Raw genomic sequence first — 12,500 nt, forward strand, 5'->3', positions numbered from 1 at the left:
CACCTGACCCTCACACACCTGACCCCTCACACACCTGGCCCCTCACACACCTGACCCTCTTCAGGTTCCCCTCACACACCTGACCCCTCACACACCTGACCCCTCACACACCTGACCCCTCACACACCTGAACCCTCACACACCTGAACCCTCACACACCTGAACCCTCACACACCTGACCCTCACACACCTGACCCTCACACACCTGACCCTCACACACCTGACCCTCACACACCTGAACCCTCACACACCTGAACCCTCACACACCTGACCCCTCACACACCTGACCCCTCACACACCTGACCCCTCACACACCTGAACCCTCACACACCTGACCCTCTTCAGGTACCCCTCATACACCTGACCCCTCACACACCTGAACCCTCACACACCTGAACCCTCACACACCTGACCCTCTTCAGGTACCCCTCACACACCTGACCCCTCACACACCTGACCCCTCACACACCTGACCCTCTTCAGGTACCCCTCACACACCTGAACCCTCACACACCTGACCCTCTTCAGGTACCCCTCACACACCTGAACCCTCACACACCTGACCCTCTTCAGGTACCCCTCACACACCTGACCCCTCACACACCTGACCCCTCACACACCTGACCCTCTTCAGGTACCCCTCACACACCTGACCCTCACACACCTGAACCCTCACACACCTGAACCCTCACACACCTGACCCTCACACACCTGAACCTCACACACCTGAACCCTCACACACCTGACCCTCACACACCTGACCCTCACACACCTGAACCCTCACACACCTGACCCTCACACACCTGACCCCTCACACACCTGACCCTCTTCAGGTAACCCTCACACAAATGAAACATCAATATGATGTGTGTGAAGACTGATGATGAATAATTAAAATATTACACACTTCACACCTCGACACATCTGAGGGTGTGAAATACACACCCACACACACACACCCACACACACACGCACACACACACACACACACACACACACACACCCACAAAAGACAACCTTATTTTTACGATCCAGTTTTATGACCTTTCTCAAAATGGCGCGAGCAGATTTGTGGTTTGATGAACAGATGAAGTTTGTCCTGGGGAACCCCAGCGCCCCAGTTTCAGGGGCTGAACTCTTCATCAAGAGGTCTTCCTCACTCTCCAAGTCCTCGTACTCCATGAGCCGACACCAGAGCCTCTGATGTGACAGAGCAAAGCCTTACAAGAGCATATACTTCCATTTTACCATCAATATTTACATAAACCATAGACATGGCTCCAGAGGACTCGAAAGTGACTCAAGAGAGCTCACCAAGTTATGAAAATATAAATGTCATATCCCTAGCTTGATGCTACACATGATTAGCTCACCTTTCTGGAAAGCTTACGACCTACAGAATCCACCAATACATCAAATCCCTTGTGAGACAAAACCTCAAGATATCAACCACATTCCAGACAAAACACTGAAATATGACTTACTTATGGATAAACAATACTTGGCATGTATTGTACTTACTTATGGATAAACAGTACTTGGTATATATTGTACTTACTTATGGATAATCAATGCCTGCTTGGTATGTTTTGGTGCATCTGCTTGAGCAGAGCCCCTCTGTTGTGGAACCAGAGGCGTTCAAGGTCCAGGGAGAAAGTTAGGGCATTTTGTGCATAATTTGAAAGAGTTCTATCATCAACTAATAAACCAGTACCACACATACTGCTATATGAACCGCTTAACTATTCTCACAAGTGCTTCATGTATATTGTCCCTTCTGAAGGGATTGAAGTAGCCCTCGTGGTGGAGCAGATATTCAGTATTGATTATGGGATGCAAACCATTCGGAAATTGATGCAAATAGCTGGGGCTCAACCGGGGTTCAAGAATCTTTGGTTTTGTCGATGGAGTCCGGTGTTTGAAGAGATCACAGCTTCAGCTCCCCGTGGAACACGATCACTATGGATACGACCTGACTGCTGCATCTCTTTGATCTCTTTGATGTCTACATGCCCCTTGTTGATGATGATATGGCTCCGCTTCCTTATTGATTATGAAATGGCTCCACCCCTTTATTGATGATGAAATGACTCCGCCCCTTGTTGATGATGATGATATGGCTCCGCTTCCTTATTGATTATGAAATGGCTCCACCCCCTTATTGTTGATGAAATGGCTACGCCCCCTTATTGATCATGACTGTCTCCTCCTGCAGCCGTACATCGTGGAGATCTGCGACAGCTTGAGGGGGAAGATCTTCCAGAAGTTCATTGAGAGGTGAGATGGGGAGGAAGAGGAGGGGCGGGGCATCTTCATCATTAGATATTCTTTCATTCCTTCATCATCAGGAAAGTCACCTTTTAGTTTTTAACCTTCTTCTTCTTCTTCTTCTTCTTCTTCTTCTTCTTCTTCTTCCCTTCAGTGACAAATTTACTCGTTTCTGCCAGTGGAAGAACGTGGAGCTAAACATCCACGTGAGTACAAGCTTTAAACCTCACTTTAGTGCTATTTATATATTATTGTTTGTCTTCTATTTGGAGCATTTTTGTGTGCTTAGTTTTGGAACTACATTTCCCAGAATGCTTTGGGGGGGGGGGTATGAACAGGAAGTAAATGTCGTTACACTCGTGGACGTCGAGTCCTGGAGGGTTTGGTTCTGTAGTCGAGAAGTGTTCATCAAGGGTTTGAACAAGTCTGAGGGAATTGCCCACAATGCATAGCGTTGAACACAGTTAAAGTGTTCCCTTTAAATAATTAACCTGGTTGGACCCTATAAAAACTGTGTGTGTGTGTGTGTGTCCTCAGCTGACCATGAACGACTTCAGCGTGCACCGGATCATCGGGCGAGGCGGCTTCGGGGAAGTGTACGGCTGCAGGAAGGCCGACACGGGCAAGATGTGAGGGGGCGGGGATAATACACATGAATAAAAGCACGGGGTCACACAGAGGTCACTCAGAGGTCACGGCTCATGCTTGTGTGATGCAGGTACGCCATGAAGTGTCTGGACAAGAAGAGGATCAAGATGAAGCAGGGAGAGACGCTGGCGCTCAACGAGAGGATCATGCTGTCGCTAGTCAGCACCGGGGTGAGGCGGCCTTGTTGTTGTTGTTTGTTTACGCTCTCCTGTTTATTACCAACGGACCAGTCAATAGCACGGAGATTAACAACTCAAACACACATTTAACGTTTGAGTTGAGGACAATGTTGTTGTTTCTTCTTCTTTTTCTCTTCTTCTCTTTTCCTTTACTTTGTTGTTCTCCTCTTCCTCTTCCCATTCTCCTCCTCTTTGTTCTTTTTCTCCTCCTTCCTTCTCCTCCTTCCTTCTTCGTCTTCTATCCTCCACTCTTCTTCTAGTCTTTTTTAGTGAGTTTTTAATGACGTCACATAGAAGGAGTACTTGGTCTCCTGATACTTGGAGTACATTTACCTGATAATACTTGTAGTATTCCCCATGGTTGTACTTGTACCTCAGTAAAGAGCGTCTCTCTGCAGGACTGCCCGTTCATCGTGTGCATGACGTACGCCTTCCACACGCCCGACAAGCTCTGCTTCATCCTGGACCTCATGAACGGTACGCTGACCAGACCCAGAGAACCAGACCCAGAGAACCAGAACCAGACCCAGAGAGGACCAGGACCAGGGACTCTGAGTCCTGGTCCTGGTCCTCCTCTTGAGGCTCTGCTGGTCTCACAATCAAAAAGTCCCGATACTTCTGTTCTATTAAAACATGATATATATATATATATATATATATATATATATATATATATATATATATATATATATATATATATATATATATATATAATTGATATCTACTGAACTGAGCGAGGTGCTATGAGGTCACTGACGTGTGTGTGTGTGTGTGTGTGTGTGCGTGTGTTTGTCTGTCCAGGTGGGGACCTCCACTACCACCTCTCTCAGCACGGCGTCTTCAGTGAGAAGGAGATGCGCTTCTACGCAGCGGAGATCATCCTGGGTCTGGAACACATGCACAACCGCTTCGTCGTCTACCGAGACCTCAAGGTAGTGTGTGTGTGTGTGTGTGTGTGTGTAATGAGTCGGCATTAGTTCACTTCCTGTTTAGAAATCCTCTGACGTGATAGTTTGTCAATATAAAACATTGATTGAAATGAGGATTAGACACAAACTAATGTGTGTTTGTTTAAAAGCTGTTTTTTTAGACGTGAAACGATTAAAGTGTGTTTTTAAAGATTGGCGTCTTCAGGGGGAAGTGTGAGACACAAAACAGGAAGTGAGACGGTATTGAGGGACAGACCAATATGTAGGAGCGTATAATCAAAGCATGTAGCTTTTATAGGAAAGGGATTATTTATTAGATCATTATAGAACACACAGGTCCTGCTTCCTCATAGCCCTCCTGCTTGTATATCTGCAGCGCAAAGCATTGTGGGTAATCTCTGGTTCTCCTCCGGCTCTGTTTGGACCGGTCGCCATAATAACACACATATTTCAGCTGGAAGTCAGGGACGGTTTTAGGGCTTCAATAAACAGAGCAGGAGGATGATGATGATGATATGGAGGGAGAGAGAGGGAGAGAGGGGGAGGGAGGGAGAGAGGGAGAGAGAGGGAGAGAGAGAGAGAGAGAGATGTTTTTGAACGCTGGATGAAAACCAGAACAGGTTTTTCTTTTATCGTCTTCGTCCTCTCAGAGTTTTTCTCTAGTGGTGAAACAGAAATTGTAGCTTCAGTTGTGAATTAGTCTCAGCTTTGTTTCCTCTGATTCTCTCTCTCCTTTCAGCCAGCGAACATCCTGCTGGATGAACACGGCCACGTCCGCATCTCAGACCTCGGCCTGGCCTGTGACTTCTCCAAGAAGAAGCCCCACGCTAGTGTGTGAGTATCTGGTCATGTGACTTATGAACTACCAATCAGTGTTTAGACCAACAGGAGAGCTAGTAACGTTAGCAGCACCGCTAACAGAGAACCAACAGGATGAGAGCTAGTAACGTTAGCAGCACCGCTAACAGAGAACCAACAGGAGGAGAGCTAGTAACGTTAGCAGCACCGCTAACAGAGAACCAACAGGATGAGAGCTAGTAACGTTAGCAGCACCGCTAACAGAGAACCAACAGGAGGAGAGCTAGTAACGTTAGCAGCACCGCTAACAGAGAACCAACAGGATGAGAGCTAGTAACGTTAGCAGCACCGCTAACAGAGAACCAGCGGAGGTTCACTTCAGTTACATGATGATGCGTTCAGGCTCTATTCAGTGAAAATGACTACTGGCTGAAGGTAAATGATAACGTTCTCATGATGCGTTCATGAATATAAAATAGATATTAGCGATGAAAGATGAGCTGTGATTCAACATGTTTTTTAAAAGGTTTTATTCACACGTGAAGAATTTAAAGAGACGTGTTTCACATCAACAAACATCCGGCTCATCGCCTCCACACGTTTAGAGAAATCAAATCAATGACATCACCGAGAGGACGTTGGAAGCAGTGAAGCATTAATAATGGATCTCGGGTGCTTCAGCTCGTCCTCACAAAGTGGAGCCGAGCGGCTCTCCATCATCTAACAGGGATCAGGCTGAACGGTGCTTTTATTCTGAAGAACGTCTCGTTACTGATGAATGTTCTTCAGTTGAGACGGAGATCTAAAGGACTGAAAGAGACAAAGATCCTCTGAGCAACACGAGAGAAATCAGCTAGAAGTTTAGAATTAAACAGGAACCGCTTCCTGTTGCCTGTCGGGAGTTTCACAATAAAAGCATTCTTATTATTATTTTCATGTTATCTGTTTTTGTGTGTGTTAATTTCTCTCTTGTTGCATATTTAAAGTGGCTTTCATCAGAGCACTGACATGATGATGATGATGATGATGATGATGATGATGATCATCGCTGTAATTTACCAGAAGCCGCTTCACCTCCCGGAGCGTCTCTAAGCGTTATCACAAGAGAGGAGTGGGAGCGGTTCTGGCCCCGCCCCCTCTCCGGTCAGACCCGGTATGACCCATAATGCTGTCTGTTCTCAGGGGGACTCACGGCTACATGGCCCCGGAGGTCCTGCAGAAGGGGACGGCCTACGACAGCAGCGCCGACTGGTTCTCTCTGGGCTGCATGCTCTTCAAGCTGCTGCGAGGGTAAGCTCTTCCTCCTCCTCCTCCTCTTCCTCACTTCCTGTCTGCCTTCAACCCTCTCCAGCCTCTTTGAAGCCGCTCCTGAGTGTGTGTGGTGTTTGATCTGGAGTGTGTAAATGCCAGAGGTCCAGGCCCAGTAGGTCAGAAGACCTGTCGGCCTGAGTGACAGGAACAGAGGTGTGTGTGTGTGTGTGTGTGTGTGTGTGTGTGTGTGTGTGTGTGTGTGTGTGTGTGTGTGTGTGTGTGTGTGTGAGAGAGAGAGAGACGCCTCTCCATTGATGTTGTGCGCTGCTGTGTTTGACCACTTTAAAGATGGAGTGTGTGTGTGTGTGTGTGTGTGTGTGTGTGTCTTTAGTGAAAAAAGTCACATGATCATGAAAATATGTTTTTAGTTCTGGTTCAAGAGCTTCTTCTCTTGATATTACAAGATTCAGTGAGCAGGTGTTTGGTTATAGTTAACATAGCACATAACAAATGTGCTATGTTATATATATATATATATATATAGTATTATTATTATTTATATATATATATATATATGTGTGTGTGTGTGTATATATATATATATATATATATATATATATATTCCCAGGCAAAATAGAAAAATTATGAGGAAAAAAAGGTAATATTCTCTAAGAATAGTCACAAATTTCCGAGATCTTTTGTAATATTCTCAGAGATTAAAGTCACAATTTTAGAAGAAAGAAATTAAATATTCTTTAAAATTAAAGTCACAGATTTAGAAGAAATGTGTTCAAATATTCTGTAAAAATGTAATTTTCTCTAAGATTAAATTCACACATTTAGGAGAGAAGCAGCCAGAATGTCCGCAGGTTAAAAACTCTCGTTGTTTATCATCAGACACAACAGAGAAGCTCTCAGCGCTCATAAACAAGTCTATAAAACATAATGACGAGTCCAACTGTAGTAATAAAGCATAACACATTTATATAATCATGTTTATTATGTGTGGCAGACTACAGTAATGATCTCCCGATGAGCCCCACAGGCTCCGCCCCTCCTCTCCTGATGAGCCCCACAGGCTCCGCCCCTCCTCTCCTGATGAGCCCCACAGGCTCCGCCTCCTCTCAGACATTCAGCTCCTCTCATCCAGGAAGTTCACACTCGGTTTATTGATCTGGTCTCTTTGGTCTTTGGCTGAACAATTAGACTGAAGAAGAGGATCTTAATGGGAGAAGAAGGATCTCCCATTAAGATCCTCTTCTTCAGCTCTGAGTCACACTGGCCCCAGACTGCTGCCCTTAAAGGGACAGTACCACGCTTTAGTGGGGTCGTACGAGGCCCTGCTGTGGACATATGGTACCCGCCTGAAATATCAATATCAGCTTAACACTACATGTAGACTGGTCTACTTCTCCTCCCAGTAGCTTAACACTACATGTAGACTGGTCTACTTCTCCTCCCAGTAGCTTAACACTACATGTAGACTGGTCTACTTCTCCTCCCAGTAGCTTAACACTACATGTAGACTGGTCTACTTCTCCTCCCAGTAGCTTAACACTACATGTAGACTGGTCTACTTCTCCTCCCAGTAGCTTAACACTACATGTAGACTGGTCCACCTCTCCTCCCAGTAGCTTAACACTACATGTAGACTGGTCTACTTCTCCTCCCAGTAGCTTATGTAATATTTATTAATGTTTATGACGCTGCTTCAGTTTGAACGTGAGAGAGGTTTCTGGTTTCCTCCTCACCTTTACTCCCTCTTTTCATCAAGTACAAGTACCTCTACTCCCTCTTTTCATCAAGTACAAGTACCTCTACTCCCTCTTTTCATCAAGTACAAGTACCTCTACTCCCTCTTTTCATCAAGTACAAGTACCTCTACTCCCTCTTTTCATCAAGTACAAGTACCTCTACTCCCTCTTTTCATCAAGTACAAGTACCTTTACTCCCTCTTTTCATCAAGTACAAGTACCTTTACTCAAGTACTCTGAGTATATTGTTTTCATGCCTCGTTCTACTTCATCTGCATCTCAGAGATTTTGTTAATTTGACTGTTTACTCCACTACTTGCTTTACTAGTTAGTTTACAAATAACGTTTTTAGGCAAAAAAAATTATATAAGTATCATTCTGTCATTAAAAAATTTGCTGGTTCCAGATGTTATATTAATAATACAAATGTTAATTTATTAGTAATGTTAATATATTACTAATGTTGATTGTATATTATAATGTTAATAATAATATATTGATAACAGTTTTTAATAATGTTATGTATCTTTAAGGATGTTCATATGTTAATTATAATATTAATAATATTAAATGACGTCTCTCTCCAGGCACAGCCCCTTCCGGCAGCACAAGACCAAAGACAAACACGAGATCGACCGCATGACGCTCACCATGGTAAGACTCAGCCGCACGTTTCCCAGAAGCCTTTGCTGCGCGGCGACGGCGGTCCGTCCGGTGTTTAAAGAGACGGATGTCTTTGCTCTTTCCGTGTGTTTAGACAGAAACCGGCTCAGCTGGAGGAGTAACCTTCTACTGCCCTTCAAAATAAAAGCCCTGCTCCTCTCTGGAAACAGAACCATCAGGACTAGAAGTAGAAAACTAGAAGACGTCGTTAGTGCAGAAGAACTCCGTTATTATGACATGAATAAATAATAAAAACACATGAAGCATAGACTTCTATACAACCAGAGGAGTCTCCCCCTGGTGGTCAGCAGAGAAAATGCAGCTTTAACACATGAAGCATAGACTTCTATACAACCAGAGGAGTCTCCCCCTGGTGGTCAGCAGAGAAAATGCAGCTTTAACACATGAAGCATAGACTTCTATACAACCAGAGGAGTTTCCCCCTGGTGGTCAGGAGAGAGAATGCAGCTTTAACACATGAAGCATATACTTATATACAACCAGTGGAGTTTCCCCGTGGTGGTCAGGAGAGAGAATGCAGCTTCAACACATGAAGCATGTACTTCTATACAACCAGAGGAGTCGCCCCCTGGTGGTCAGCAGAGAAAATGCAGCTTTAACACATGAAGCATATACTTCTATACAACCAGTGGAGTTTCCCCGTGGTGGTCAGGAGAGAGAATGCAGCTTCAACACATGAAGCATGTACTTCTATACAACCAGAGGAGTCGCCCCCTGGTGGTCGGCAGAGAGAATGCAGCTTCAACACATGAAGCATGTACTTCCTTCTATACAACCAGAGGAGTCGCCCCCTGGTGGTCGGCAGACAGAATGCAGCTTTAACACAGACCTGCAGGTTGAGGTTTGATACCCTGATAATTGTAAAAGAGGAACCCCAGTGAGCAGAACGTAGGCGGTTCTATTGAGCGCTCCATCGTCTGTTAGAGGAACATAGTGCCGGTGTCACGGGTCAGATTCTGCAGAACTCTCTGGATGAATGGCGTCCATTGAGTGCACCGCCGACCCATCTGCTCTCACCCACTCCTTCTTCTTCTCTCCTCCTCTTCACATCGGAGTCCTGCAAAGAGTGTGTGTGTGTGTGTGTGTGTGTGTGTGTGTGTGCGCAAACGTAGAGAGCATTTTTCATCAGCACAGCTTTGCTCCTCGTCAGTGGAACGCGTCCAAATGTCCGTTTTACGTGTTGCGTCAGGACCGACACACACACACACACACACACACACACACACACACACACACACACACACACACACACACACACACAGGCTATTTGGCCGAGCAAGACCTTTAGACAGAGAGAGTCTAATCTTTCATATCACAATAAATCCAGATTAGAATTTTAATCCAGCCACTTAATCTGGTTTATCCCTTAATCCGAGAGAGAGAGAGAGAGAGAGAGAGAGAGAGAGAGAGAGAGAGAGAGAGAGAGAGAGAGAGAGAGAGAGAGAGAGAGAGAGAGAGAGAGAGAGAGAGAGAGACTCGACCGGTTAAAAATACCGCTCTATATGTCTTATTGTTTATTAAACATGATGAATGGTCTCATTCCATAAACATGAAGGAAGCAGACGGCGGTGAATGAGAGAACAGGAAGAGACGGATGGAACAAAGAGAGAGAGAGAGGAGAACAGGTGTCCTGATGTTAACCATCAGAGTAAATAAAGGTTCTCCTCCAGTAGATCATGTGATCAGGACATCATGATGCTTCTCTAGTCTCTGATCATGTGACTTTGTCAACCAATCAGTGTTTAGACCAACAGGAGAGCTAGTAATGTTAGCAGCACCGCTAACAGAGAACCAACAGGAGAGCTAGTAATGTTAGCAGCACCGCTAACAGAGAACCAACAGGAGAGCTAGTAACGTTAGCAGCACCGCTAACGGAGAACGAACAGGAGACCTAGTCACGTTAGCAGCACCGCTAACAGAGAACCAACAGGAGAGCTAGTCACGTTAGCAGCACCGCTAACAGAGAACCAACAGGAGAGCTAGTCACGTTAGCAGCACCGCTAACAGAGAACCAACAGGAGAGCTAGTCACGTTAGCAGCACCACTAACAGAGAACCAACGTTCTCATGATGCGTTCAGGTGTAATCTAGTAAAATGTAGTGTTGGCGATGAACGGCATATTTTTAATGGGAATTATTTGCCAAAATGTGCAGAAATATAGCCAAAAAAAACAGACTGAAGTTGAAGGTTACTTCCTGTTTTACTTCCTAAAAGCCCTAAAATGATGGATTCATGTTGTAAGAAATCATAAAGACATCATTAGGAAGTAGATGCTTAGGAGTCAGCTGGGCTCGATAAATAAACACTTAAATGAACTTTGACGTCACTCAGCAGGATGAATGACTCTGTGACCTCGTGCTGTTTCACTGTGAGCTCCTTCCCTGAGAGGCTTAAGGTTAAGTCCAATCACCTGTTTTTACAACCTGACAGAAGAGCCTCGGTTTGTCCTCCGTCCTCACTCTCGCCTCTCGCCTTGCTTCCTCCCTCCTTCCTCTCACCCCCCCCCCCCCCCCCCCTACAGAATGTGGAGCTGCCAGACTCCTTCACTGCAGAGCTCAAAGACCTGCTGGAGGGGCTTCTGCAGAGAGACGTATCCAAGAGGCTGGGCTGCCAGGGCCGAGGGTAACACACGCACACGCACACGCACACACACACACACACACTCACACTCACACGCTTCGTCTGGTGATGTGTGACCGCTGCCCCCTGGTGGTGAGCTCTCTAACAGCAGCTTCTTTCAGGGCGCTGGAGGTGAAGGAGCATCAGTTCTTCAAAGGCATCGACTGGCAGCAGGTTTACCTGCAGAAGGTGAGCAGAGACCCACGAGGGAACACACACACACACACACACACACACACACACTTCTTTAATGTTTTGGTCCGGAAAAAATAAAAGCCTTATTTTTTTTTTTTTTTTGATGAAACTTCTTCACTGAAATAAATAAAATGTGTGCTTCTGATTTCTGAAACGTTATGGAAGACGTATTGATTATGGATTATTGATTATCGTGCTCTCGTCTGCGGCGGATTGGGTCGTTAGCCGGCACAGTTGCCATGGTTACCCCGTGGCCTTGTTGTTCAGCTCTCCTCCTCTTGTCCCTCGTCTTCCTCCTCGTCTTCCTCCCTGCAGTACGCCCCTCCTCTCATTCCTCCGCGGGGCGAGGTGAACGCCGCCGACGCCTTCGACATCGGCTCTTTTGACGAGGAGGACACCAAGGGCATCAAGGTAACGACCCCACGACGTTCTGGAACGAAGCCATAAAACTAAACGCTCCTCCTGAGCCCGGTGCCCAGGTGCATTGTGGGTGATTAGCTCTGTAGAAAGAAAGTAGTTCCTGCAGGAGGCTGCTCTCTTGTATAACAACATGTTAAATCATTTTTAATTAAAGTTTTTGTATTTCATTTTGTATTATTTAATTTTTAAATAGAAGAAAAAAATGTTTTTTGTAATTATTAGTTAAAAATAAATTGTAATTTGATTTTTTTTTTTAGCACCACAAGTCTGGCTTCATCTGGTTCCTTTATATAATATCATAGACGACTCGAACCCAAACGACCTACTTTAATAACTTTAATAACTGTAATTACTTAGTAACCCATGGTCATAGATCCAAAGCCAATCATTTATTTCATTACAATAAGTTTATTATTACAATGAGTTCATTATTACAATGAGTTCATTATTACAATAAGTTTATTATTACAATAAGTTTATTATTACAATAAGTTTATTATTACAATAAGTTCATTATTACAATAAGTTCACACTGGAGGAACATGTAAAACTCTGAGTATTAACTGCAGAGATGTGAGCACCTTCCCTGAATGGGACTAGAACCCTAACCCTCCCCTGAATGGGACTAGAACCCTAACCCTCCCCTGAATGGGACTAGAACCCTAACCCTCCCCTGAATGGGACTAGAACCCTAACCCTCCTCTGAATGGGACTAGAACCCTAGCCCTCCCCTGAATGGGACTAGAACCCTAACC

The 12,500-nt window shown here is 45.1% G+C and overlaps 1 protein-coding gene across 1 annotated transcript in view; it reads left to right on the plus strand.

Annotated features, from left to right (window-relative positions):
- The window catches only part of grk3 (G protein-coupled receptor kinase 3), a gene marked incomplete at both ends in the record, with an annotated part of 34,608 nt that overhangs the window by 18,121 nt on the left and 3,987 nt on the right, over window positions 1–12,500 (plus strand). Inside the window, 12 exons of the mRNA XM_079235372.1 lie at window positions 2,216–2,277; window positions 2,423–2,474; window positions 2,806–2,897; window positions 2,987–3,086; window positions 3,494–3,572; window positions 3,897–4,027; window positions 4,764–4,858; window positions 6,005–6,112; window positions 8,415–8,481; window positions 11,033–11,133; window positions 11,253–11,319; window positions 11,641–11,736. Of these exons, the coding sequence (XP_079091498.1) occupies window positions 2,216–2,277; window positions 2,423–2,474; window positions 2,806–2,897; window positions 2,987–3,086; window positions 3,494–3,572; window positions 3,897–4,027; window positions 4,764–4,858; window positions 6,005–6,112; window positions 8,415–8,481; window positions 11,033–11,133; window positions 11,253–11,319; window positions 11,641–11,736 (1,050 nt within the window). The remainder of the gene's footprint in view (window positions 1–2,215; window positions 2,278–2,422; window positions 2,475–2,805; window positions 2,898–2,986; window positions 3,087–3,493; window positions 3,573–3,896; window positions 4,028–4,763; window positions 4,859–6,004; window positions 6,113–8,414; window positions 8,482–11,032; window positions 11,134–11,252; window positions 11,320–11,640; window positions 11,737–12,500) is intronic.

This window comes from Taurulus bubalis, assembly GCF_910589615.1.
Source record: "Taurulus bubalis genome assembly, chromosome: 19".
Classification (NCBI taxonomy): domain Eukaryota; kingdom Metazoa; phylum Chordata; class Actinopteri; order Perciformes; family Cottidae; genus Taurulus; species Taurulus bubalis.